Below are 27,318 nucleotides of genomic sequence, written 5' to 3' on the forward strand. Positions count from 1 at the left end.
TCTCTTCTATTTTCCTTTTTTTTTTTTGGAGAGAGGGTCCTGCTCAGTTGCCCAGGCTGGAGTGCAATGGCGCAATCACAGCTCACTGCAGCCTTGACTTCCCAGGCTCAAGGGTTCTTCCCGCTTCAGCCTCCCAAAGAGCTGGGATTACAAGCATGAGCCACTGTGCCCAGCCTTCATGTTTATCTCTAATTACAAATTGAACTGAATTTAAAAGTAGAGTTGTTGAATATTTGATGTAGTAAAAATTAGTCTTTCTTAGGTAAATAGAATAATCAGTCAGCAAGGTTGTGGCATGTTATTGATGGTTTTGCAGTTCATTATGTGAAATTGGCCATATCTCTGAGTTTTAGTCAGTTTCAGAGAACTGAGATGACAGTGTTATACTTCACTTAGAAATCAGTGAAAATGAAAACCCTCACCATAAAAGACTTATACTACCTCTTTAAACTTAGACTGTATTCTGTCTGCTCACTAAGGAAGATACATATAATTAATTACTTATTGTAATATATAACAACATATCATACATATATTAAATATACATAATCTTTTTATATATATTCTCAGCCTTCAAAGAAAAACCTCGGTATCCACCAAGTCAGGCTCAAGCAGCTCTTCAAGACAGTCCCCCTGAAGAGTACTCCTATAAGAAATCAATAAGAAACCTGTTTAAAAACATTCCTTTTGTCCTTCTGTTGATCACTTATGGTAAGTGGTTTTCTTGTACTTTCTTTAATGTCTGTGTGAGCCTTTCAGCGTTGTGAATTCTTTTCATTTAACCTAGTGGTTTGAACTTCAATGAGATTGGCCTGTTAACTCTATAGCATAATCATGAATTTAAATTTTAAACTAAAAGCAGAAAATCCAGGATGGATCTTCTTACATGTTTTTAAAAATAATAATTTTTAAAAAGTAGTTTTTGGCCAGGCATGATGGCTTACGCTGGTAATCCCAGCACTTGGGTTGGCCGAGGTGTGTGGATCACTTGATGTCAGGAGTTTGGGACCGGCCTGGTGAACACGGTGAAACCCCATCTCTACTAAAAATACAAAAATTATCTGGGTGTGATGGCACACACCTGTAATCCCAGCTACTTGGGTAGCTGAGGCAGGAGAATCGCTTGAACCTAGAAGGCAGAGGTTACAGTGAGCCAAGATGGCGCCACTGCACTCCAGCCTGGGCAACAGAGTGAGACTATCTCAAAAAAAAAGAAAGAAAGAAAAGTAGTTCTCAAATAGAGAAACTCAGTCTTCTTTTGTGAGTTCTCATGGAGTGTTTTAGGCCATTTGTGAACTATAGTTATACTTGTATAAGCATGTGGGAAATGCTATCAGCAATACCTTTCTTTGACACTGCAAGCTGGCATCTGTTTTGACTTCTCAGTCAAAACTAGACATTAAGGAACTCACCTTAACCCGTTTTGACATCTAAGAAAATTCTCTCTCTCCAGATCTTTCAGGATAGCTGACAGGTATTCATCCTGACACTGTACGTTTGACTACAGACACCAACACACTTGGTTTTCTTCAGAGTTTTCTGACAGTTCATTCTTTGTTTCTTGTGTTAACACCATTTACGTGAACACCAGCACTCCCTATTTCTGTCTTACTTGCCTCCAGAAATCACTCACTGCTATTCTCTGTTTCACATTTTTTGGGGATACAAACCCTGGTACATAAATGTTTTACAAGTTATAGCAGATTAAGTCCTGACCTAAACTATTTTTACCAGGATTAGTTCTTTTTTTTTTAAGTAGAAATTACTCATCACCAAAGTTGAACATTTAATCTAATAAATTCCTATATACCTATGTCCTGTGTATGCCATCACCCCGCTTCAACAGTTATCAACATTTTGCCATTCTTGCTTCATCTATTTCCTCCCTTTTTTTCCTGGAATGTATTTTTTTGAGACGGAGTTTCACTCTTGTTGCCCAGACTGTAGTGCAGTGGTGCGATCTCAGCTCATTGTATCCTGCACCTCCCAGGTTCAAGCAATTCTGCCTCAGCCACTCGAGTAGCTGGGATTACAGGTGCCCGTAACCACACCTGGCTAATTTTTCATATTTTTAGTAGAGATAGGGTTTCACCATGTTGGCTAGGCTGGTCTCAAACACTTGATCTCAGGTGATCTGCCCGCCTTGGCCTCCGAAAGTGCTGGGATTACAGGCGTGAGCCACCACGCCCAGCCTTTCCTGGAATATTTTAAAGCAAATCCCAGATGCCGTATCATCTCATCCTTATATATTAATACTTTTGCATGACATAGTTCGTTTTCTTAATTTTGCTGGTTACCTTCTTGTTTAGGTTAAACCTAAAATTCCTAATTAGATACAGAGAAAATATAGTGGCTTATTGTTAAATAGTAGAGCAAATTAATTTCTTTTGCCTGTCATTTAAGGTGGCTGTTTTCTTTTTTTTTTTTTTTGAGACAGAGTCTCGCTCTGTCACCCAGGCTGGAGGACAGTGGCGCAATCTCGGCTCACTGCAACCTCTACCTCTCAGGTTCAAGCAATTCTCCTGCCTCAGCCTCCCTAGTAGCTGAGATTACAGGTGCATGCCACCATGCCCGGCTAATTTTTGTATTTTTAGTAGAGGCAGGGTTTCACCATGTTGACCAGGCTGGTCTCAAACTCCTGACCTCGTGATCTGTCTGCCTTTGCCTCCCAAAATGCTGGGATTACAGGTGTGAGCCACCGCATCTGGCCTGGCTTTTTGTTATCACTCTTTTATCACTCACTTTCCCAATACAAAATTCTCTTTCAGCCACACTTATAACTAACCCCCTGTCACAGACATACACAAGCACACACACACAGACACATCTCCACATGATATACACTGTTAATTCTAGTCTCTGTAATTTTGTGCCAATATTTCTTTTACTGGAAATGTGCTTCTTTTTTCTGTAAGCAATCCTGCAAGAGCTAGCTTAATCTTTGCCTCACTTATTGTTCATTTTGGTGTTCATTCTTTTATTTATTTATTCCATCAATAGCTATCAAATACCAACTAAATGTATAGTAGTGCTCTAGATGTTTTGTGGCTAGAAAGAGGCATGATACATGATTTCTGTCCATAGGAAATTGATCATCTAACTGGGGAGATAATATAAACGTCCGAAAAGTAAGCAACATTACAGTTGGTATTTATCAAAAGGATAACAACACAAGATAAGTTGTATGGCAAGTGCATGCTGAAGGCCTTCATTGAGACCTATCATTGAGAAAGGATAAATGAAGGGAAGGCCTAGGGATGGCAGGGAGAGTCTCACAGAAGGGAGTGGTTGAGCTGGGCCTTGAAGAGTGGGTTGGATTTGAATAGACAAAGGGGAGGAAGAAAATAGCACCAGCGAGAGTGTTAGATTGTGCCTTCAGTGAGCACTCAGGTATCTGTGGAGTTTTGGTGTCTTTGTACCACATCGCTTAATGCTTACTGGGGCTGGGCACAGTGGCTCACGCCTGTAATCCTAACACTTTGGGAGGCCAAGGTGGGTGGATCACTTGAGGCCAGTTCAAGACCAGCCTGGCGAACATGGCAAAACCCCGTGTCTACTGAAAATACAAAAATTAGCTGGGCATGATGGTGTGCACCTGTAGTTCCAGCTACTCGGGAGGCTGAGGCAGGAGAATCACTTGAACCCGGGAGGCAAAGGTTGCAATATGCTGAGATCGTGCCACTGCACTCCAGCCTGGGTGACGGATCAAGACTCTATCTGAGAAAAAAACAAAAAAACAAAAACCTTGATTATATATAAATGATTAAGTTAATTGCAATATCAGTTTTGTTGGTTTCTCACTCTGTCACCCAGGCTGGAGTGCAGTGGCGTGATCTTGGCTCACTGCAACCTCCACTTCCCGGGTTCAAGCGGTTCTTTTGCCTCAGCTTCCCGAGTAGCTGGGACTACAGGCAAGTGCCACCACACTTGGCTAATTTTTGTGTTTTTAGTAGAGATGGGGTTTTGCCATGTTAGCCAGGTTGGTCTCGAATTCCTGACCTCAGGCATCATCTAGGTATTAAGCCTAGCATCCATTAGCTATTATTCCTGATGCTCTTCCTCCCCCAAACCCGAAATGTCCCAATGTTTGTTGTTTCCACCCTCGTGCACCATGTGTCCATCATTCCGCTCCCACTTATAAGTGAGAATGTGTTGTATTTGGTTTTCTGTTATTGCCTTAGTTTGCTGAGAATAACTGCTTCCAGCTCCATCCATGTCCCTGCAAAGGACATTTATCTCATTTCTTTTTTTTTTTTTGAGACAGAGTTTCACTCTTATTGCCCAGGCTGGAGTGCACACAATCACGGCTCACTGCAACCTCTGCCCCCCAGGTTCAGGTGATTCTCCTGCCTCAGCCTCCCGAGTAGCTGGGATTACAGGCACGTGCCAACATGTCCGGCTAATTTTTGTATTTTTAGTAGAGACAGGGTTTCACCATGGTGGTCAGGCTGGTCTCGAACTCCTGATCTCAGGTGATCCACCTGCCTCAGCCTCCCAAAGTGTCAGGATTACAGGCATGAGCCACCGCACCCGGCCTGATCTCATTTCTTTTTGGCTGTATAGTATTACATGGTGTAAACATACTACGTTTTCTTTATCCAGTCTATTATTGATGGGCATTTGGGTTGATTCCATGTCTTTGCTATTGTGAATAGTGCTGCAGTAAACATACATGTGCATATATCTTTATAACAGAATGATATATGTTCCTTTGGGTATATACCCAGTAATGGGATTGATGGGTCAAATGGTATTTCTGCTTCTATATCTTGGGAATTGTCACACTGTCTTCTACAGTGGTTGAATTAATTTATACTCCTTCCAGCAGTGTAAAAGTGTTCTTTTTTCTCCACAGCCTTGCCAGCATCTGTTGTTTCTTGACATTTTAATAATCGCCATTCTGACTGGCATGAAATGGTATCTCATTGTGGTTTTGATTTGCGTTTCTGTAATTACCAGTGATGTTGAGCTTTTTTTCATGTTTGGCCACATGAATGTCTTTTGACAAGTGTTTGTTCATGTCCTTTGCCCACTTTTTATTGAGGTTGTCTTTTTCTTGTAAATTTAAATTCCTGTAGACTCTGGATATTAGACCTTTGTCAGATGGATAAATTGCAAAAATTTTCTCCCATTCTGTAAGTTGTCTGTTCACTCTGATGATAGTTTTTGTTTTGTTTTGTTTTGTTTTGTTTTTTGCTGTGCGGAGGCTCTTCAGTTTAATTAGGTGCCAACAAATGAACTTTCTGAACCTGATAAAGCTTATCTACAAAGACCCTATAGCAAGTATTACACTAAAGGCAAACGTTAGAGCCATTCTCCTTAAGAATCAATAAGAAGTATCCTTAAGGATATTTACTGTCATCACTTCCGTTCAACATCTAACTGGAGGTACTGGCTGGCTCAATAACACAAGAAAAAAGAAATAAAAGGCATATGAAACAAAACAGATGTTATTGCTCATACTATAATTATGCATATCAGAGGTCAGCAAACCGTGACCCATGAGCCAAATCTGGCCATTGCCTGTTTTTATATTAAAGTTTTGTTTGTCTACATATTGTCTATAGCTGCTTTTGAACTACTAGGGCAGAGTTGAGTAGTTACATTAGTTACATCAGAGACCATATGTCCTACAAAGCTAACAAAGGTTTGCTACCTGATGCTTTACAGAAAATGTTTGGTGATCATCCATCTATTAAAATAATACTAAAGAACCTAGAGACAGCTATTAAAACTAGTAAGAATGAGTTAGCAAAGTTACTAAATAGCTGACAATGTGAAAATATCAATTGCATTCCTATGTATTTATAAGTATTGTATTCCTATGAAAGATATCTTTTATAATAGCAACTAAAACTATAAAGATATCTTAGAATAAATATACCAAAAGAACTTCATAGAGAAAATTATAAAACATTGAAAGGTATAAAAGGAGACCCACATCCTAGGCAATGTGGCAAAACCTCATCTCTACAAAAAATCCAAAAATTATCCATTCACGGTGGCCTGTGCCTCTAGTCCCAGCTATTTGTGGGGCTGGGGTAGGAAAATCGTTTGAGCCCAGGAGATCAAGGATGCAGTGAGCTGTGTTTGTACTGCTGCACTTCCAGCCTGGGCGACAGAGTGAGACTCCGTCTCAAAAAAAAAAAAAAAAAAAAAAGAAAAGAAAAGAAATATATTTCCACAATTGTCACATAATATTTCATGTCACTTCATGAACTGGTAAATGACACACTTTTAGTATTCTCTTTATTATTGTAAATATCATGATTTAACATCATCTTTATTATTGTAGGTATCATGACTGGTGCCTTTTATTCAGTCTCAACATTATTAAATCAAATGATATTGACATATTATGAGGTAAGCTTCTGCTTGTGTCAGATTGCATGCCTGGCCAAGAATTTTTCTTTAGCAATATAACTGTCGTTAGCAGGGTCATGAGATTAAGGATTATGACATTGTTGCTATCAAATATTTACATTTGTTTTAATTGAGAATATATTTGTTAAAAAATGAAATTTCCACAACTTTAGAGATCTGATTGGCTTTTATTATCGATTCCTTTATCAGACAGCATCCCATCTAAAGATTTAGAAAGGTACTGATGAGCTGAGCAGAGGAGATGGGCTTTATAGACAGAAAAAGACTGAAGAAAGCAGAAACAAGGAGCAAAGAGCAGATTCGTTGTTACAAAGTTACTTTCCTTATAGGATTAAAACAAAGGGGACTGGGCCCCATCTGACAGGTTGCTTATGAATCTCTTTTTTTTTGGAAAAGTGGCCCATTTTAAATTTCGGTTTGATTATGTGGCACCTAGCGCTAGTGACACTGTTCTGTGTGGTCTGGTCTGTTGGGTCTAGTGTGGGAGCTCACTCCAAAACAATGGCCTCCTATCATTTTAATTTAACATATTTAATCCAGTTTATAAAACACACAGTATGGCCAGGCGCAGTGGCTCACACCTGTAAACCCAGCACTTTGGGAGGCCGAGGAGGATCACCTGAGGTCGGAAGTTTGAGACCAGCCTGACCAACATGGAGAAACCCCGTCTCTACTAAAAATACAAAATTAGCTGGGCGTGGTGGCGCATGCCTGTAATCCCAGCTATTCAGGAGGCTGAGTCAGGAGAAACGCTTGAGCCTGGGAGGTGGAGGTGGCGGTGAGCCGAGATCGTTCCATTGCATTCCAGCCTGGGCAATAAGAGCAAATCCCTGTCTCAAAAAAAACAAAAAACACGCCAGACGCTGTGGCCCACACCTGTAATCCCAGCCAAGATAGCACCACTGCGCTCCAGCCTAGCGACAGAGTGAGACTTCACCTCAAAAAAACAAACAAAAAAAACCACACAATATGGAAAGCAGAAGTTACTATCCCTGTGATGATACCTAAGTTTATTTTTAGGAAATAATATGATTGGTTATATGGAAAAAGACAAAACATTTTAAGGGAACTCAGCATAAATATAGATAAATAAATATCAAGTTCCGATTGACGTGTCTTTGCTTTTGAAAGGGTAAAGCAGTTGTACTATGTAAAAGCTATCGATTAACCACCTTTTGAGACATCTATACAGTGTCATACCTTGCTTAATTACAGAGATACCTTCTGAGAAATTCACTAGGCAGTTTCATTGTTGTGAATATAATACAGTGTACTTCATTGTTGTGTGAGTATAATACAGTGTAGTAGGCTACACCATTAGGTTTAGTAGGCTACACCATTAGGTAGTAGGCATACCTAGGCTGTGTGGTATAGCCTGTTGCTCCTAGGTTACAAACCTGTATAGCATGTTACTTTACTGAATATTGTAGGCAGTTGTAATACAATGGTAAGTATTGTGTATCTAAATATATCTAAACAGAGAAGGTAGAATAAAAATATGGTATTATAATCTTACGGGATCACTACTGTATATATGAGTCAGTGTTGAGCTAGATGTCGTCATGGAACACATGACTATCTATACTTAAGAATCCTCACAAAAATCATTGTACTTCTAACCATAGAGGATTAAGGAAATTTTTCCTTTTTTATTTCTTCTATTATTTTAGGCTTCTTTTCTTTTTTTAAAATGTAATGCTTATGTATATTCTTTACCTGCTCTCCCCTCCCACCCTAACACGTGTACTAAATCTTCCTACTGTGTGCTTAGTTTAATTATTTTCATTGACTATGAAAAGGTGTGGGAATGTGAAGAGTCTGAATTAGTTAATCCATTTATTTGATCAACTTCTCATGCAAATTGTTTTCAGGGAGAAGAAGTCAATGCTGGAAGGATTGGGCTAACACTAGTAGTAGCTGGAATGGTGGGCTCTATTCTTTGTGGCTTATGGCTGGATTATACCAAAACATACAAGTAAGTGAAAGTAAATACATGTATGGTGTGTAACCAAAGGTATTTTGATTTTAAAAGATAATTTGCTTTTTATTTTAAGAAATTTAAAACATGTTATTACTTAGATATGGATTCTAAACACTAGTAGGTTCTCTTCACTTAAGTGTTTCAATCCTCTATGTATTGTATTATTTTATTGGTCACATTTATTTCAATTTTGAGAACTTGGATACCTTATGAATCCCTTCTTTCTAACAATACTCATACCTACCACTTCAGAAGGAATTATTTCTATTCTAAAAAGAGCCATTTCTGAGAAATATTTGACTTTTGATAGACTTTGTCTTTATTTTTTTTTTTTTTTTTTTTTTTTAAGGTGGGGTCTCACTCTGTCACCCTGGCTGGAATGCAGTGGTACCATCTTGGCTCACTGTAACTTCTGCTTTCCAGGCTCAAGTGATTCTCCCACCTCAGCCTCCTGAGTAGCTGTGACCACAGGTGTGCACCACCGCACTCAGCTAATTTTTTGACTTTTTGGAGACAGGGTTTCGCCATGTTGCCCAGGCTGGTTTTGAACTCCTGAGGTCAGGCAGTCCACCCACCTCAGCCTCCCAAAGTGCTGGGATTACAGGCAGGAGCCACCATGCCCAGCCTATCTTGTTCTTTTCTTATGTTGTGGGCTTAAATACAAAAACAAAAAAGTAATTATTTCCGATCAAAAAATTATCGTTGAGCATAAGGCTTTATTTTACTAAAAACTTTTTGGCTAAAGTACCCCCAGACTATAGTACCAGTTAACTGTAATATAATGCATAATGTGAAAGTGCTGGCTTGATACAATGTCTTACGCCTGTAATCCCAGCACTTTGGGAGGCCAAGGTGGGTAGATTGCTTAACGCCAGGAGTTGGAGACCAGCCTGGGCAACATGGCAAAACTCCATCTCTACTGAAAATACAAAAAATAGCTGAGTGTGGTGATGGGCATCTGTAATACTAGCTACTCAGGAGGCTAAGGAAGGAAAATTGCTTGAACCCAGGAGGCAGAGGTTGCAGTGAGCTGAGATAGCATGCCACTGGACTTCAGCTTGGGTGACAGAGCAAGACACTGTCTAAAAAAAAAAAAAAAAAAGAAAAGAAAGAATATATTCTGTTAATTGTACATTATATGGAGCCACCAAAATGCTAACACCAAAGAAAATAAATGATACCAACTGGGAGACTAATAAAGGGTTTCAGAGGCAGCATATTTTGCTCTGGGAGTTAAAAGAATCACCACATTTTTTAATAGGCCAAAACTTCCCCCTGTACTTGGAAATGAATGAATGAAACTATTAATGAATAAGTGAATGAAATATGGAACTGTGTCCCGTGCACCTTTCAAGGCTCAAGATATATTTGATATTATTAGTCTAAACCCTACCAAAAATATCTCTAATCTTGAAATTCTCCAAGATAATTTTTCCATAATTTAAGACAACACTTACCTTAGCTTCATTATTGTAAACTGATAGCTTAGAGTGAAACCTACTTGATTTATAGATGAAGGAAGCATATGTAAAGGATTAAATTCCTTAAGTTTTTCATCCATTATACATTTAGAAAACTTGATAGGCATAGACGTGTGTTCTTTGCCACTGTGGCTTTCTTCTCAGGGTAACTGCCATTCATTCACCAAACTCCTGTTGTGTGCATCTCTCTTAGATGAAAATTATGGCAAGCAGTATGTGATCCCTGTTGTTAACATGTTTGTGGTCTAAATGGAGCAAATAAGGCATTCACATGTGAAAAGTTAAATAATATAACAAACTAAAATAGATGTCATCAGTTTTATAGTACCAAAATGACAAAGGAATTTAGAAGAAAGAGAGACCCTTATAAGCTGGTGTGGTTCTAGAAGGCATTTGGAAGAGGTAGAATTTGATCCGAATCTTGAAATGTGAATAGGGAACTATCCCATTTGGTGGCATAAAAATGATTTTATTCATAAAAAAGTGTCCCCGTCTGAGCATTCGATATGGTGTGGTTTTGTTTCCTGATGCTGCTGAATCTTAAATTAAAAATGCTTTAAAATTTATGCTTTGGTGGATACATTTTCCATAGACAAGAAGGGGTGAAATTTGAAAAACAAAGATTCATTACTGAACAGATAAGAGTGATGATTTTTATATGTCTAGGAGAATTAGACAAAATACTAACAACTTTGTTGTTTTTGTTTTAGACAGACTACTCTGATAGTTTATATTTTGTCTTTTATTGGAATGGTTATCTTTACTTTCACATTGGACCTTGGATACATTATCATCGTGTTTGTTACTGGAGGGGTGCTTGGGTAAGTATCAGATGTGTTTAGGAGAAGTGATAGCATGCTGTTATAATTCTGAAGTATTATTACTCTGGTCTCTAATTTTTTAAGTTCATCCAAAGGTTCTTCAATATTTTAAACTTTAAGGATTCATTCTGTGCATATAAACGTGTAATTCTTAAGAACTATTAAAATTCTTTAAAATTGGTTTTTGGTATACCATAGGTAAACAAAATGGATAAGCCTTACTTAATCTGTGTAAGTTTATTTGGTTACAAAGACAGTTGACTTACAAAACTAGAAGTAAATTTTTCTCAGAAAAAAATTTGGTATTTGTTGCTTCCAGTTCTGTAACCTTGAGCTGATTCGTCAATAATAATAGTTCCTTACTTTGACATAGCAACTTCAAAATATTCACTTATTTGGTCATTAGAATAAGCCTGAGATGCAGAATGATTACATCAGTATGTGATTGTGACCTTCTGATAATTCTTTCTATAATTCTGGATTTATTTTCCTAGCTTCTTCATGACTGGTTACCTCCCTTTGGGTTTTGAATTTGCTGTTGAAATCACTTACCCTGAATCTGAAGGTACTTCATCTGGTCTTCTTAATGCTTCTGCACAGGTAAACCTCTGATTTCTGTAAACCTGAGATGATTATTATACCAGATATTCTAGTGAGTAATGAGTTTGACCATGGTTTTATTTGTTGTTGTTGTTGTTTTGTTTTTTGGAAATAGGGTTTTGCTCTGCTACCCAAGCTGGAGTGCAGTAGTGCAGTCATGGCTCACTGCAGCTTCAAACTCCTAGGCTCAAGCAATCTTCCCTCCTCTGCCTCCAGAGTATTTGGGATGACAGGTGCACACCAGCATGCCCAGCTAAATGTTTTTTGTTATTTTTTGTAGAGAGGAGGTTTCGCCTTGTTGTCCAGGCTGGTCTCGGACTCCTGGGCTCAAGCAATTCGCCTACCTCAACCTCCCAAAGTGCTAGGATTACAGGTGTGAGCCACTGTGCCCAGCCTGACCATGGTTTTTGTTTAATAATTCAACTTTTCAATGAATGTTTCTAGAAAACAAATCATATAAACAATAAGTTAAGAAAAGTTCTGGTGAAAACTTTATACTTGTTTTAAATAAGTAAACTTAATAACAAATTATTTTTCTTATTGTATTTTAGATATTTGGAATTTTGTTCACATTGGCTCAAGGAAAGCTCACATCAGATTATGGTCCTAAGGCAGGAAACATTTTTCTCTGTGTCTGGATGTTTATAGGCATCATTTTAACAGGTAAATTAGGGCGTTTGCCTGGCAAAAGGACTTGTGTCATGTGTTAATTTTCATGTATATTGCTTCTCAATAGCTTGGCAGAACTCAAGGGGAAAAAATGAGGGAAAAAGCAGGACATTATTTGTTTTCTTCTAAGGACATGAATCTATTCATTTTGCAGATTTCAAATTCAATATAGTTACTCTGCATAGCAAGCAAAACTGTTGTAAAAAGAGTAGTAAAGGCCTGGTGCGTTGGCTCATGCCTATAATCCCAGCACTTTGGGAAGCAGAGGCGGGCAGATTACTTGAGGTGAGGAGTTTGAGACCAACCTGGCCAACATGGCAAAACCCCATCTCTACTAAAATTTGCCAGGTGTGGTAGCGCGCACCTGTAGTCCCCGCTACTTGGGAGGCTGAGGCAGGAAAATCGCTTGAACCCAGGAGACAGAGGTTGCAGTGAGTCAAGATTGCACCAGTGCACTCTAGCCTGGGCAACAGCAAGACTCTGTCTCAAAAAAAAGAGTAGTGAAGACCTGGAGTTGGGAAGACCTGGCCTCAAATTGCGATTCTGCTGCTCACTGGGAGTGTGACTTTAGACAGGTTGCTTAACCTCTCACATCCTCCTTTCCTCATTTATATAATAGAGCGTTAAAGCCTGCTTTATAGGGTTACCGTGAGGATTAATTGAAATGGTTCATGAAAAGTTCCTAGTGTCTGGCACCTAGGACGTGCCTAACACGTGTTTCTACTGTTACAATGTGGTAGAGGTGGTAAGCAGTCAAGTGGTAGTGGTGGAAATAGTATGTGGAATCCTTAGCTAGTGCTTATACTTCTCAGGTATAGTCATCATAGACATGGGCAGGAAAGAAAATAGTGCTCAATCTCCAGAGAAAGAGAATGTCACAGAATTTTTATCCATAGTTTGCCCATGCACATGGGTGTACAATAGATTTGGAAGCAAGACTTATGTTCAGAAGTATTTCCAGGTGCATGCTGGCTTGTAGTATTATTTTACTTTGTGAATTTCCTTCTGTATCCCTTTACCATCGTGAGGGACAGAAGCTTTGTATATTCGGAAGAGATTATAGTCAGCCCTTTGTGTATCCCGTGGGTTCTTCATCTGTGGATTCAACTGTGGGTTGAAATTAATTGGAAACAAAAATGGATGGTTGCATCTGCACTGAACATGTACAGACTTTTAAAATGTCATCATTCCGCCGGGCGCGGTGGCTCAAGCCTGTAATCCCAGCACTTTGGGAGGCCGAGACGGGTGGATCACGAGGTCAGGAGATCGAGACTATCCTGGCTAACACGGTGAAACCCCGTCTCTACTAAAAAATACAAAAAACTAGCCGGGCGAGGTGGCGGGCGCCTGTAGTCCCAGCTACTCGGGAGGCTGAGGCAGGAGAATGGCGTGAACCCGGAAGGCGGAGCTTGCAGTGAGCTGAGATCCGGCCACTGCACTCCAGCCTGGGCGACAGAGCGAGACTCCGTCTCAAAAAAAAAAAAAAAAAAAAAGTCATCATTCCCTAAACATTATAGTATAACAACTATTTACATTGTATTCGGTATTAGTAATCTAGAGATGGTTTAAGTATGTAGGAGGATGTGTATATGTTATATATAAATACTACCCAGGGGGGTCCAATCTTTTGCCTTCTCTGGACCACATTGGAACAAGAATTATCTTAGGCCACACATGAACTACTCTAATACTAATGATAGCTAATGAGCTAAAAAAAAAAATTGCAAAATATCTCATAATGTTTTTAAAAAATTTATGAGTTTGTATTGGGCCACATTTAAAACTGTCCTGGGCCACATATGGCCTGCAGACCACAGGTTGAACAAGCTTATACTACACCATTTCACATAAAGGAATTGAGCATTCATGGATTTTGGTATCTGAGGCGGGTTCTTGGAATCAGTTCCTTGCAGATACCAAGAGAGATTGTGCTTCTTTGATCTGGTTATAACTTAGTTGGAGGACAGAATCTATCAGAAAGATGTGAATCAGAATTTCTTCTACTGTTTGTTGAATACCTGATCATTCTTTGTGAAACCTTCAATATGAAATCTCACCAGTGATAAAGATTTTGGATATACACAACTACCTAAGGTTGCTCACTCATTGTTTTATGAATGATAGGAACCTGAGCATTCATTCGTTAAGCTAAAGGAAAGTGAGTGTAGTCTGGTTCCTCAAAGAAAAAGCATCTTATCACAAGGGAGTTTTTCCCCCTATCCAATTAGTAAAATGAAACATACAAAACTGTGAAATATGTAATATATTAACAAGATATTAAATAAATATGTAATATTTAACTATTCTTTCATAAGTAATTCCATGTTGGTTCTTAACTTCTAGGCAAGTACTATATCTTATCTAAGACTATTACTATTGGCTGGACATGGTGGCTCACGGTTATATTCCCAGCACTTTGGGAAGCTGAGACAGGCGGATCATTTGGGGTCAGGAGTTCGAGACCAGCCTGACCAACATAGTGAAACTTCGTGTCTACTAAAAATACAAAAAAATTCAGCCAGGTGTGGGGGCACACACCTGTAATCTCAGCTACCTGGGAGGCTGAGGCAGAAGAATTGCTTGAACCTGGGAGGCGAAGGTTGCAGTGAGTGAAGATCACACCACTGCACTCCAGCCTGCACAACAAGCGAGACTCTGTCTCAAAAAAAAAGTATTATTGTTATACCAAAGAAGGGAGCAGTTTTGTAATCCCCTTTCAAATTACTTTTACAAGAGATTCATGAATACTAATTCAAACAAATCAAGTCTTGAAAAATAAGAAGTGAGAATAAATCTTTAAAATTAGTTTTACATTAATGCTTTTACCATCTTAAATGCTAATTAATTTCTCTCATATGTTGAGTATTTTACTACAGAGCTTTATTATTATTATATCTGTTATGATCTTCTGCAATAGTGATCTTTGGTGTTACTATTGTAATTGTTTGGGGCCATCATGAACTACACCCATAAAAGACAGCGAACTTAATAAAGGTTTTGTGTGTTCTGACTGCTCCACTGACCAGCCATTCCTATATCTCTCTTCCCCTTGTTGGGCTTCCCTGTTCTCTCAAACATGCAATATTGACATCAGGGTCCTGATTAATACCCCTGAATTAATATCCCTACAATGGCCTCTAGTGTTTAAGCGAAAGGAAGAGTAGTAAATCTCTCATCTTAAATCAGAAGCTAAAAATGATTAAGCTTAGTGAGGAAGTCATGTCAAAAGCCCAGAGAGCCCAAAAGCTAGGCCTTTTGCACCAAACAATTAGCCAAGTTGCTAATGCAAAGGAAAAATTCTTAAGGGAAATTAAGAATGCTACTCCATTGAACACACAAATGATAAAGCACAACATCCTTATTGATATGGAGAAAGTTTGAGTGGTCTTGTTAGAAGATCATACCAGCCACAACATCCCCGGAAACCAAAGCCTAATCTAGAGCAAGGCCCTAACTGTCCAATTCTGTGAAAGCTGAAAGAGGTGAGAAAGTTGCAGAAGAAAAGCTGGAAGCTAGCAGAAGTCAGTTCATGAGGTAAGGAAAGAAGTTGTCTTCATAACATAAAAGTGCAAGGTGAAGCAGCAAGTGCTGATGTAGATACTGAAATAAATTATCCAGAAGATCTAGCTAAGATTGTTGATGAAGGTGGCTACAATAAACAACAAATTTTCCATGTAGATGAAACAGGCTTATATTGGAAGAAGATGCCATCTAGGACTGCCATAGCTATAGAGGAGGAGTCAATGTCTGGCTTCAAAGGACAAGCTGACTCTCCTGTGAGGGGTTGATGCAGCTGGTGACTTTAAATTGAAACTAATGCTTGTTGACCATTCTGAAAATCCTAGGGCCGGTAAGAATTAGGCTAAATTTGCTCTGCCTAAGCTCTATCAATGGAACAATGAACCTGAAACCTGTAGTTGATAGTACATCTGTTAATAGCATGGTTTGCTGAATATTTTAAACCCATTGTTGAAGCCTGCTACTCAGAAAAACATTCCTTTCAAAATATTACTGCTCTTTGACCAATTCACCTGTTTACCCAAGAGCTCTGATGAAGATGTACAAGGAGATCAACGTTGTTTTCATGCCTGGAAATACAGCATCCCTTCTGCAGCCCATAGATCAAGGAGTAATTTCAACTTTCAAGTCTTATTCTTTAAGAAATACATTTCAAAAGGCTGTAGCTGCCAGAAATAATTATTCCTCTCTTGGATCTGGGCAAAGTAAATTGAGAACTTTCTGGAAAGGATGCACCATCCTAGATGCCATTAAGAACATTCTTGATTCATGGGAGAAGGTCAAACTATCAACATTAACAGGAGTTTGGAGGAAGTTAATTCTCATTCTCATGGATGATTTTGAGGGGTTCAAGACTTCAGTGGAGGAAATAGCTGCAGATGTGGTGGGAATAAAAAGAGAACTGGAATTAGAAGTGGAATATGAAGAGGTAACTGAATTGCTGCATCTCATGGTAAAACTTGAACAAATGAAGGGTTGCTTCTTATGGATAAGCAAAGAAAGTGTTTTCGTGAGTTGGAATCTACTAGTAAAGATGCTGTAAATGTTGAAATGACAACAGAGGATTTAGAATATTATATAAACTAGTTGATGAAGCAGTGGCAGGGTTTGAGAAGATTGACTCCTATTTTGAGGAAGTTTTGTGGGTAAAATGTTATCAAACAAGTATTGCACACAGAGAGATCTTTCATGAAAGGAAGAGTTGATTAATATGGCAAACTTCGTCACTGTCTTACTTTAAGAAATTGTCACAGCCACTCCCACCTTTTAGCAACCACCACCCTGATCTGTCAGCAGCCATCAACATCAAGGCAAGACCCTCCACTAGCAAAAAGAGAACTTGCAGAAGGCTCGGATAATAATTACCATTTTTTAGCAGTAAAGTGTTTTTTGTTTTGTTTTGTTTTGTTTTAGATGGAGTTTTGCTCTTGTTGCCCAGGCTGGAGTGGAATAGCGCCATCCCGGCTCACTGCAACTTCTGCCTCCTGGGTTCAAGTAATTCTCCTGCCTCAGCCTCCTGAATAGCTGGGATTACAGATGCCCACCACCATACCGGCTAATTTTTGTATTTTTAGTAGAGATGGGGGTTTCACTATGTTGGTTAGACTGGTCTCGAACTCCTGACCTCAGGTGATCCTCCTGCCTCAGCCTCCCAAAGTGCTAGGATTACAGACATGAGCCACCGTGCCTGGCCAGTAAAGTGTTTTTAAATTAAGGCATGTAGATTGATTTTTTTTAGACATAATGCTATTGCAAACTTTAAATAGACTACAGTATAGTATAAACATAACTTTTTATGCACTGGAAAACCAAAAAATTTGTGCAGTTTCGTGATCTCGGCTCTCTGCAAACTGCATCTCCCAGGTTCAAGCAATTCTCCTGCCTCAGCCTCCCTAGTTGTTGGGACTACAGGTGCGTGCCGCCATGTCTGGCTCACTTTTTGTTTTTACTAGAGATGGGGTTTCACTGTGTTAGCCAGGATGGTTTCAATCTCCTGACCTTGTGATCCACCTACCTCAGCCTCCCAAAGTGCTGGGATTACAGGTGTGAGCCACCGTGCCCAGCAATATTCACTCTTGTGGTGATCTGTAGCTGAACCCACAATATCTCTGAGATATACCTGCATTCCCTTCTGCCTAGAATGTCTTCCTCTCCTCTTGTCTGCTTGACAAGTTATTACTCAGTTTTTTCCAGTATCAAGTATGTCTTCTCTGGAAAGCCTTCTCTAATTTCCTTTGGCTGACGACATAGACTTTTTTGCTCCCACTTCCCCACCATACCTTGCAATTATCATACACTGTTATACTTGTTTACATGTCAAAGTTTCCCTAGATGGGAGAGTCCTTTCATAAAAAGAATTACTTTTTATTTTTGTATCATTGGTTGCTAGCATTCCCGTGTTTGTTCGATAATGAATGACTTACTAATTGTTAACAACTTCAGAGAGGTACTATTATTTTTCAGGCTATTGGGATGCTATTAAATATCATGACACTACAGTGTATTAAATTTGACAATACCAAGAAAGACTTTGAGCTGCTTTTAAAAAAATCTTCACAAAACAGTTTATAGTAACTCCATTGATGCCTCTCTGTTTCAGCATTAATCAAGTCGGATCTGCGAAGACACAACATAAATATAGGAATTACAAATGTTGATGTTAAAGCTGTAAGTAATGAATATTTTTATGATTATACTGTTGAGAAGTATGTATAGAATAAATGTGAAACCATGTTTTTTTATTTAGCTATTTTTCCCCCGAGTCAACTGTTGATCTGTTATAATAGGATATGCCAGATGCTATACATTTTTAATCTTCTGATTATTTTTATAGGTACCAGCTGACAGTCCCACAGACCAAGAATCAAAAACGGTTATGTTGTCCAAGCAGTCAGAATCAGCAATTTGAAGAGAAAGGAAAAGTTACTATCTTGTAGTAATTGGGGACAATGTGATCATCCTTGGAGAGATATATGAGCACCAAGACTGGGTTTGTATGTGGTGGGGGAATAGACACACTTACTTGAAAATTACCATATGAGCTCTAAATGCGTAATTATTATTTTGCTTAATTGTTAATTTAAGGGAAATTTTCTTAAAATTCTTCTGTTTACATCATGTTAACACTATTGTTTATCTAATCAGTATCCAGTTTTTAGTCTTATATTGTATCTGAAAGTAAGCTTCTTGACATTTACTTTTTAAAAGTCGATGTTTTTCTTTTTTGTAGAAAATGGAAGCTTAGAAGACTTTTTAAAGTGATAATATGGGGTGTTCAGTCCCCATAAGATATAATAGTTCATGCAGTTTATATGTTAAAATATCCAGTGGAACTAAATGTACAATATATTCCTAATTGGCTGCCTTTTCACTGTGCTGACCAACTGTTCAAGCCACTTCATATGAGTACAACATACCAACATGACACTACTCACCCACAAAGGACAGCATTGGGATCAGGCTTTCAGATGACCTCTACGATTTTTCCCATTTATTGTACTCTTGTTACAAAGTACTTCTTAACACATGCAGTCAAATGGCTACAAAAACTATTCTGTGTACAGATTCTACCCAGACTTTGGTCTTAGAATTATGTTCTCATTAAGGAGCCTGGTTACAGGCTCGTTCTGTCTTGAGTTCTGTTCTGTGCTGCCTTTCTATCATGGATAAATGCTAACACTGTATTTTTTTCATTTCAACTTGAGATAGAGTAGTTTTGTACCCATTGCCTTTTTTTTATTTTAAACTCTCTTCTTTCTTTTTCCTGATGTGTAACTTTCTAGTAAGACAATTTTATCATATATGTTACTGGCTATTTCATGTTTTCTTGTATCACATCCTATATTTTGCTTTGAAGATTCCTGAAATAAGGAAATCTGTAATAACTTCAGATAGCCTACATGTCTCCATTTAGTGGAGATCTCTTGAATGCTGTTTGAATTCTGCAGTATCATTTTTATGACCATTCTCCTTTGAGGAATACTATTCCCAGGTACATGCTCCATCAGTGTGCCAGGGAGTGGATTCTTTTCTTCACTGCAGCATCATCACACTGTTGGAGTTGTCTGCTCTTTTACATGCTCAGGTAGGGAAAATAGGACCAAATATATTTCCACAGTGCCTATCACTGTGTTATGTTTACAGTGAGAGGTTAAGTATTGTTGATGTCCTGACTCTGAGCTCATGGGGAGTATCTTTATAGTAATGACATTTGATCAGCCATAGAATTTACATTATGTTCATATGCACCCAAAAAAGCTAGTCAGGTAATGAATACCCTTGAAGTGAATAGCAGTTTTGATTTAGGCAGTGTGTTAGGCCATCGTTGCATTGCTATAAAGAAATACTTGGGCCAGGCGTGGTGGCTCACGCGTATAATCCCAGCACTTTGGGAGACTGAAGCGGGTGGATCACCTGAGATCAGGAGTTCAAGACCAGCCTGGCCAACATGGTAAAACCCCATCTCTACTAAAAAAATAAATAAATAAAATAAAATAAAATAAAATAAACCAGGCGCTGTGGCTGTGGCTCATGCCTGTAATCCCAGCACTTTAGGAAGCCGAGGCAGGTGGATCACGAGGTCAGGAGTTCAAAACCAGCCTGGCCAAGATGGTGAAACCCTGTCTCTACTAAAAATACAAAAATGAGCCGGGCGCAGTGGCAGGCGCCTGTAATCCCAGCTGCTCAGGAGGCTGAAGCAGGAGAATCACTTGAATGCGGGTGGCAGAGGTTGCAGTGAGCTGAAATCATGCCACTGCACTCCAGCCTGGGAGATAAAGTGAGACTGTCTCAAATAAATAAATAATACCTGAGGTTGAGCACAAGCACGATGGCTTACACCTATAATCCCAGCACTTTGGGAGGCTGAGGTGGGTGGATTACTTGAGGTCAGGAGTTGAAGACCAGTCTGGCCAACATGGTGAAACCCCATCTCTACTAAAAATACACACACACACACACACAAATTAGCTGGACATGGTGGCACACACCTGTAGTCCCACCTTCTTGGGAAGCTGAGGCATGAGAATTGCCTGAACCTGGAAGGTGGAGGCTACAGTGAGCTGGGATTGCACCTCTGCATTCCAGCCTGGGTGACAGAGCAAGACTGTTTTAGGGAAAAAAAGAACAGAAATACTTTAGACTGTAATTTACAAATAAAAAAGGTTTAAGTGGCTTACGGTTCTGCAGGCTGTGTAAGCATGGCACCAGTGTCTGCTCAGCTTCTGGAGAGCCCTCAGGGAGATTTACTCATGGTAGAAGGCTAAGTGGGAGCAGAGATGTCACGGCGAAGCAGGAGCAAGAGAGCGGGGAGGTGCCATACACCTTCAAACAACCAGATTTTGTGAAAACTCACTCACTACTGCAAGAATAGCACCAAGCCATGAGGGATTCACTCCCAGGACCCAAACACCTTCCATTAGGGCCATCCTGCAACATTGAGGATTACATTTCAACATGAGATTGGAGGGACAAGTATCCCAACTGTATCAGGCAGAATATATGCATTGATATATATTGAAATTATAACATTCTTTATAATCAAGTTACTGTAAATTATGTAGAATCTGACCCTGGGGAATGTGTCACCTTAAGAATTTGACTAAGAATCAGGAACTCTGTGTCCATGTCCTGGATGTGTTTCTGTACGTTCCTATAACTCTGGACAAGTCATTAAACCTCTCTGGGCAGCATTTTCCTCATCCATGAAATGGATGTGTTCAGTTTGATCTCAAAGATCTTTTCAAAATATTAAATGCTATTAATCATGGAATAGACCAAATTATTATATCACAGGAACTTGAATCCAGCCAGAGAAAAATTCTCTGGACAACAGTCAGTTGAGGGTAACTCAAGCAGAGTATGTCCAATCATTACTTCTTTTGATATTTACGTTACAGGTAAAAACAGCCAAAAATATATTTTAAGGTCTCTCCCCAAATAATTGTTTTTGTTTTTAAACTATCAGTGTTGTTTAAACTAATCATGTACTTGTTGGGTTCCTGAGGTTTTGAACAAATTACAAATGAAATTTAGAATACTTTATTTCTGAAAAGCATACACATATATGTTTGTGTATTTTTCCTTGTTAGAAAGGAGGTGAAATATGTGACAGAATGCAAAATGAATTGATAATTTTTCTGTATTTTGAGTGAAAGTTGTCTGTAATATGTCAAACAATGTTATAATTCTACAGTAATATGTGACTTAATGACAGCTATATTCTGAGAAATTTGTCATTAGGTGATTTCATCATTGTGTGAACATCATGAAGTGTACTTACACAAACCTAGGTGGTAGAGCCTACTACACACCTAGGCTATATGGCAAAACCTGTCACTTCTAGGCTACAAACCTGTACAGCATGTTCATGTATTGAATACCGTAGGCATTTGTAACACAATGGTATCTGTGTAATCTAAACACAGAACAGATAATACATTGTGCTACAATGTAACAATGGCTGTGGCATCACTAGGTGATAGGAATTTTTCAGCTCCATTATAATCTTATAGGATCTCTGTCATATGTGGTCCATTGTCGAGCGAAACATGTGGCACATGACTGTATGTCATATTTTCGGAAAATGGAATAGGTAATCATCACTTGTGTGAATTTTAATCAAATGATTTAGGAAAGAAATTGGATGTTTTAAAAGCTGTTGCATTTATTATAAATGTCACAAATACAGCTCTTGCCTATTGAGAATGTTGGAGAGATGTCTTTAAAAAATGTTTGTATGTAAAAATGTGTCTGTATGCGATAGCTCGAAAAATGCCTGTGTCGTAAGTCATTACTCATGTTCTAATTTTTGCTCTTTGTACTGTTTATCTGTATGCTTGTTCTTCAATATTTCAGACTCAAAATAAATTTATTTTTTTATGTTAATTTGCTATGACTTTTTGAAAAATTCTGGTGCTTAGGTACACATGGGGAGTTTAAAGGGATTACAGAATTTCAGAATGGGAATGAGGGAATGAGGTAGTGCGTGGAACATAAAATAGGGAAACAAAGTCTACCAGGATCAGGGCTAAAATAGATACTAAAATATTTTATTCCTTTAAAAGTAACTTTAGAGAGTGATGTTAGCACGATGACAGAATAGGAGCTTTGTATCATCATTCTTCCACAGAAGCACTGATTTTTACCAGTACTTTCAGATGATAGTTCTTTTGTAGGAATCCAGAAGTCCAATGTAGAAGTTCCAGCACACCCTTGGAGTAGAAATATCTGAGAATAAATGCATTAAAGAAAGGAAAAAGAACATTTTCACTTTATCTGCATCACTCCTCCTTCAAGTTGGCACAGCTTAGTGGCAAGAGAGACTCCCCTCAGTCCACGATTTCTCCCCTAGGAGAAGGTGATAGCATAGTGAGTGAGTGCTCAGCCCCTAGCTGTGTGGGATGCTGCCTAAGAACCCTACCTCTTTCTTGCCCCAATTAAAATACTGAGGTGATTGGCATAGCTAAGTGTTGGGAAAGGCTGGGAGAAGGGAAGAAAGGCTCTGAAACCTGCTTAGTACTCGACAGACTCCATCAGGAAGCGTACACACCAGCCACTGGGATACCTTGCATATGGACCTCCCACATGACCCATGGCCACCCCAAATGCTCTGTGCACCTCACCCCCATCTCCCTGAGGCTGGCTTCTCAAGCATGCCACATTGGATGGCAACTGCAAGCATCAAATATAGAGACAGATGGCTTGATTGTGGAACTGGAGCAAGGTACACAAACTTGAGTACTTAAGGGCACCACCCTAGGGGAAACAAATAGTATGCTGTCAGCACCTGGCCTGGCTTTGTGGGATCTAGAGAAGGCATATAACTTCTAAGAATCCCCTGCTGCAAGTGGGAACGGGTTGTGGAGCAGGTGAATCCACAGGAAAGGTAGGAGAGAGCCTCAGAATTCCTAGCCAGGCAGATTGATGAAGGCATTTCTCTCCTGAAGCTAGTCAATTAAGACTGGAAGAAGTGATTTTCTTCAAATGCAAGGATAGAAATGGAAGACTTCAAGAAAACAAACAAAAAATGGAAACATGATATCACCTAAGGAGCACAATAATATTACAGTAACAAATCCAAAGAAATTGAGATCTATGAATTGCTTGACAATAAATTTAAATTGTTTTAAGAAAATTCACTGAGCTATAAGAGAACAGATACACAACTCTATGAAATCAGAAAAACAATGCATGAACAAAATGGAAGTTCAGCAAAGAGACAGAAATAAAAAACAAATTCTGCTGCTGAAGAATACAATCAGAAAGGAAAAATGCAATAGTCAACAGCAGATTTGATCAAGCAGAAGAAAGAATCTGAATTCCAAGACAGGTCATTTGAAAATATCCGGCCAGAGGAGAGAAAAAGAATGAAAGGATTAAAGAGAGCTTATGAGATTTATGAAACAACATTAAGAGCTAACATTTGCATTATGGAAATAATAAAGGAGAAGAGAAAGAAGGAGCAGAAAGCTTATTCAATAAAAAATGGCTGAAAGCTTCTCAAATGTGGGAGAGACCAAGGTATATGACGCTCAAAGGTCTGCAATCTGCTTCAACCCAAAAAAGACTTTGCCAAGACACATTGCACTCAAACAGTCAAAGTAAAAGAATTAAAATTTTTTCCTTTTTTTTTTTTCTCTTGAGACAGAGTCTCACTCTTGTCCCCAGGCTGGAGTGCAGTGGCACGATCTTGGCTCACTGCAACCACCTCCTCCCAGGCTCAAGCGATTCTCATGCCTCAGCCTCCCAAGTAGCTGGGATTATAGGCATGCACCACCATGCCTGGCTAACTTTTTGTATTTTTAATAGAGATAAGGTTTCACCATGTTGGCCACGCTGGTCTCAAACTCCCAGCCTCAAGTGATCCACCTGCCTTGGCCTCTCAAAGTGCTGGGATTACATATATGAGTCACTGTGCCCAGCCAAAAATCAAAGAGAATTTTTATATATTTATTTTTATTTTTTAATTTTTTTGATTTTTAACAGCTTTATGAAGATATAATTAACATACCATACAATTTACCTATTTAAAGCATATAAGTTAATTTTATACTTTTTAAAAATTTTGTTTATAGTATAGTCACAGATGTATGCAACCATTACCACAGTCAACTTCAGAGCATTTTCATCACTTCAAAAATGAATCCCTTACCCCATAGCTATCACTCCCCTATGCCTTCATCTACCACCTCATTGATTCCTCAAGGATCTAGAACTAGAAATACCATTTGACCCAGCCATCCCACTACTGGGTATATACCCAAAGGATTATAAATCATGCTGCTATAAAGACACATGTACACATATGTTTATTGTGGCCCTATTCATAATAGCAAAGACTTGGAACCAACCCAAATGTCCATCAATGATAGACTGGATTAAGAAAATGTGGCACATACACACCATGGAATACTATGCAGCCATAAAAAAGGATGAGTTCATGTCCTTTGTAGGGAGATGGATGAAGCCGGAAACCATCATTCTGAGCAAACTATAGCAAGGACAGAAAACCAAACACTGCATGTTCTTACTCAGAGGTGGGAATTGAACAATGAGAATACTTGGACACAGCGTGGGAAACATCACACACTGGGGCCTGTCGTGGAGTTAGGGTGAGGGGAGAGGGATAGTATTAGGAGATGTACCTAATGTAAATGACGAGTTGATGGGTGCAGCACACCAACATGGCACATGCATACATATGTAACAAACCTGCACGTTGTACACATGTACCCTAGAACTTAAAGTATAATTTTTAAAAAATGAAAAAAAAATAATAAAAAATTTTTAAATAGAGATCAAAGGAATTTTTAATGCAGCACAAGGAAAAAGAAGCTTATCACATACGAGAGAGACCCCATAGGCTATCAGATTTCTCAGCAGAAACCTTGCAGGCCAAGAAAGAGTAGGATGATATATTCAAAATGTTGAAATTTAAAAAACAAAAATAGGGCCAGGCACGGTGGCTGATGCCTGTAATCCCAGCACTTTGGGAGGCCGAGGTGGGCAGATCACAAGGTCAGGAGATCGAGACCATCCTGGCTAACAGAGTGAATCCCTGTCTCTATTAAAAAATACAAAAAATTAGCTGAATGTGGTGGCGGGTGCCTGTAGTCCCAGCTACTAGGGAGGCTGAGGCAGGAGAATGGTGTGAACCTGGGAGGCGGAGCTTTCAGTGAGCCAAGATCGTGCCACTGCACTCCAGCCTGAGTGACAGAGCAAGACTCCATCTCAAAAAAATAAAATAATAAAATAAGATAAAAATAACAAAAAAAACCCTGCTAACCAAGAATACATTACCTGATAAATCTGTCCTTCAGAAAAGGAAAGATTAACTTTCCCAGACAAACAAAAACTGAGGGAGTTAAATCACCACTAGACCTACCTTGTGAGAAATGCTAAATGGAGTTCTTCAAGCGGAAACAAAAGTATGCTAATTCTAATGCTAATATGAAAACATAAAAAGGTATAAAACTCTCTGGTAGAAAAATTTTGACTATACATATATAGTCAAAATCAGAATATTCTAATATTGCAGTGGTTATGTGTAAATCATTTTAATGCGTGTACAGGCTAAAAGACAAAAATATTAAAAATAACTAGCTTTGGTAATTCATTAATTGATACACAATATAAAAGGATGAGTATTGTGACAGCAAAAGCATAAAATGGGGGCATATAAAAGTGTAGAGTTTTTGTATGTGAACAAAGTTAAGTTGTTATCAGCTTAAAATAGACAATAAGATGTTTTATGTAAGCCTATTTTAACCACAAAGCAGAAACCTGTAGTAGACACACACAGCTAAAGAGAAAGGGATCTGGCCAGGCGCGTTGGCTCACGCTGGTAATCCCAGCACTTTGGGAGGCCCGGAGATCAAGACCATCCTGGCTAACACGGTGAAACCCCATCTCTACTAAAAAAGACAAAAAAATTAGCCAGATGTGGTGGTGGGCGCCTGTAGTCCCAGCTACTTGGGAGGCTGAGGCAGGAGAATGGTGTGAACTTGAACCCAGGAGGGGGAGCTTGCAGTGAGCCGAGATCGCACCACTGCACTCCAGCCTGGGCAACAGAGAAAGACTCTGTCTCAAAAAAAAAAAAAAAGAAAGGAATCTAAGTATACTACTAAGGAAAATCATCAAATCACAAAAGACAGCAAGAGAGGAAGAAAAGAACAAAGGATCTTTAAAACAGCCAGAAAACAATTAACCAAACGCCTATAAGTTCTTACCTGTCGATAATTACTTTAGATGTAAATGGGTTAAATTATCCAATCATAGACATAGATTGGCTACATGGATTTAAAAACCAAACTGTATGCTGCTTACCAGAGTCACTTTAGCTTTAAACATATACATAGGCCATAAAGGGATGGAAAGGGAGAATCCATGCAAATGGAAACAGACATAGAGCAGGGTAGCTTTATTTATTTATTTATTTTTGAGACAGAGTCTCACTCTATCACCCAGGTTGGAGTGTAGTGGTGCAATCTCTGCTCACTGCAACCCCCAACTCCTGGGTTCAAGTGATTCTCATGCCTCAGCCTCCCAAGTAGCTGGGATTACAGGTGTGTACCACCACACCCATCTAATTTTTATATTTTTAGGAAATGGAGTTTCACTGTGTTGGCCAGGCTGGTCTTGAATGCCTGACCTCAGGTGATCCGCACACCTTGGCCTCCCAAAGTGCTGGGATTATAGGCATGAGCCACCATGACTGGCCAAAGTTAAGTCCATTTAGTCTAAGGTGTAATTCAAATCCAATGTTTCCTTATTGATTTTGGCTGGATGTTCTATCCATTGTTGAAAGTGGGGTACTGAAATCCCCTATTAATTCTACTGCTATATATTTCTCCTTTCAGATCTG

General features: G+C 39.0%; 1 protein-coding gene across 6 annotated transcripts in view; it reads left to right on the top strand.

The window, feature by feature from the left end:
• The window catches only part of FLVCR1 (FLVCR choline and heme transporter 1), a 36,439-nt gene extending 14,102 nt beyond the window's left edge, over nt 1-22,337 (top strand). For 3 of the 6 annotated variants that reach the window (XR_012432892.1, XR_012432902.1, XR_012432904.1), the window contains 8 exons: nt 571-711; nt 6,296-6,363; nt 8,256-8,359; nt 10,557-10,667; nt 11,162-11,267; nt 11,819-11,930; nt 18,055-18,122; nt 18,289-19,351. Coding sequence is in view for 1 of the 6 variants with exons in the window: in XM_005540805.5 (XP_005540862.1) it covers nt 571-711; nt 6,296-6,363; nt 8,256-8,359; nt 10,557-10,667; nt 11,162-11,267; nt 11,819-11,930; nt 18,055-18,122; nt 18,289-18,363 (785 nt within the window). In the remaining 5 variants the exon portion in view is untranslated. Of the gene's footprint in view, nt 1-570; nt 712-6,295; nt 6,364-8,255; nt 8,360-10,556; nt 10,668-11,161; nt 11,268-11,818; nt 11,931-18,054; nt 18,123-18,288 lie in introns of those variants that run through there. The other 3 variants (XR_012432905.1, XM_074036035.1, XM_005540805.5) reach the window with 2 other exon arrangements.
• Nucleotides 22,338-27,318: the final 4,981 nt, after the last annotated feature.

Source organism: Macaca fascicularis, chromosome 1, assembly GCF_037993035.2.
Source record: "Macaca fascicularis isolate 582-1 chromosome 1, T2T-MFA8v1.1".
NCBI classification, from domain to species: Eukaryota; Metazoa; Chordata; class Mammalia; order Primates; family Cercopithecidae; genus Macaca; species Macaca fascicularis.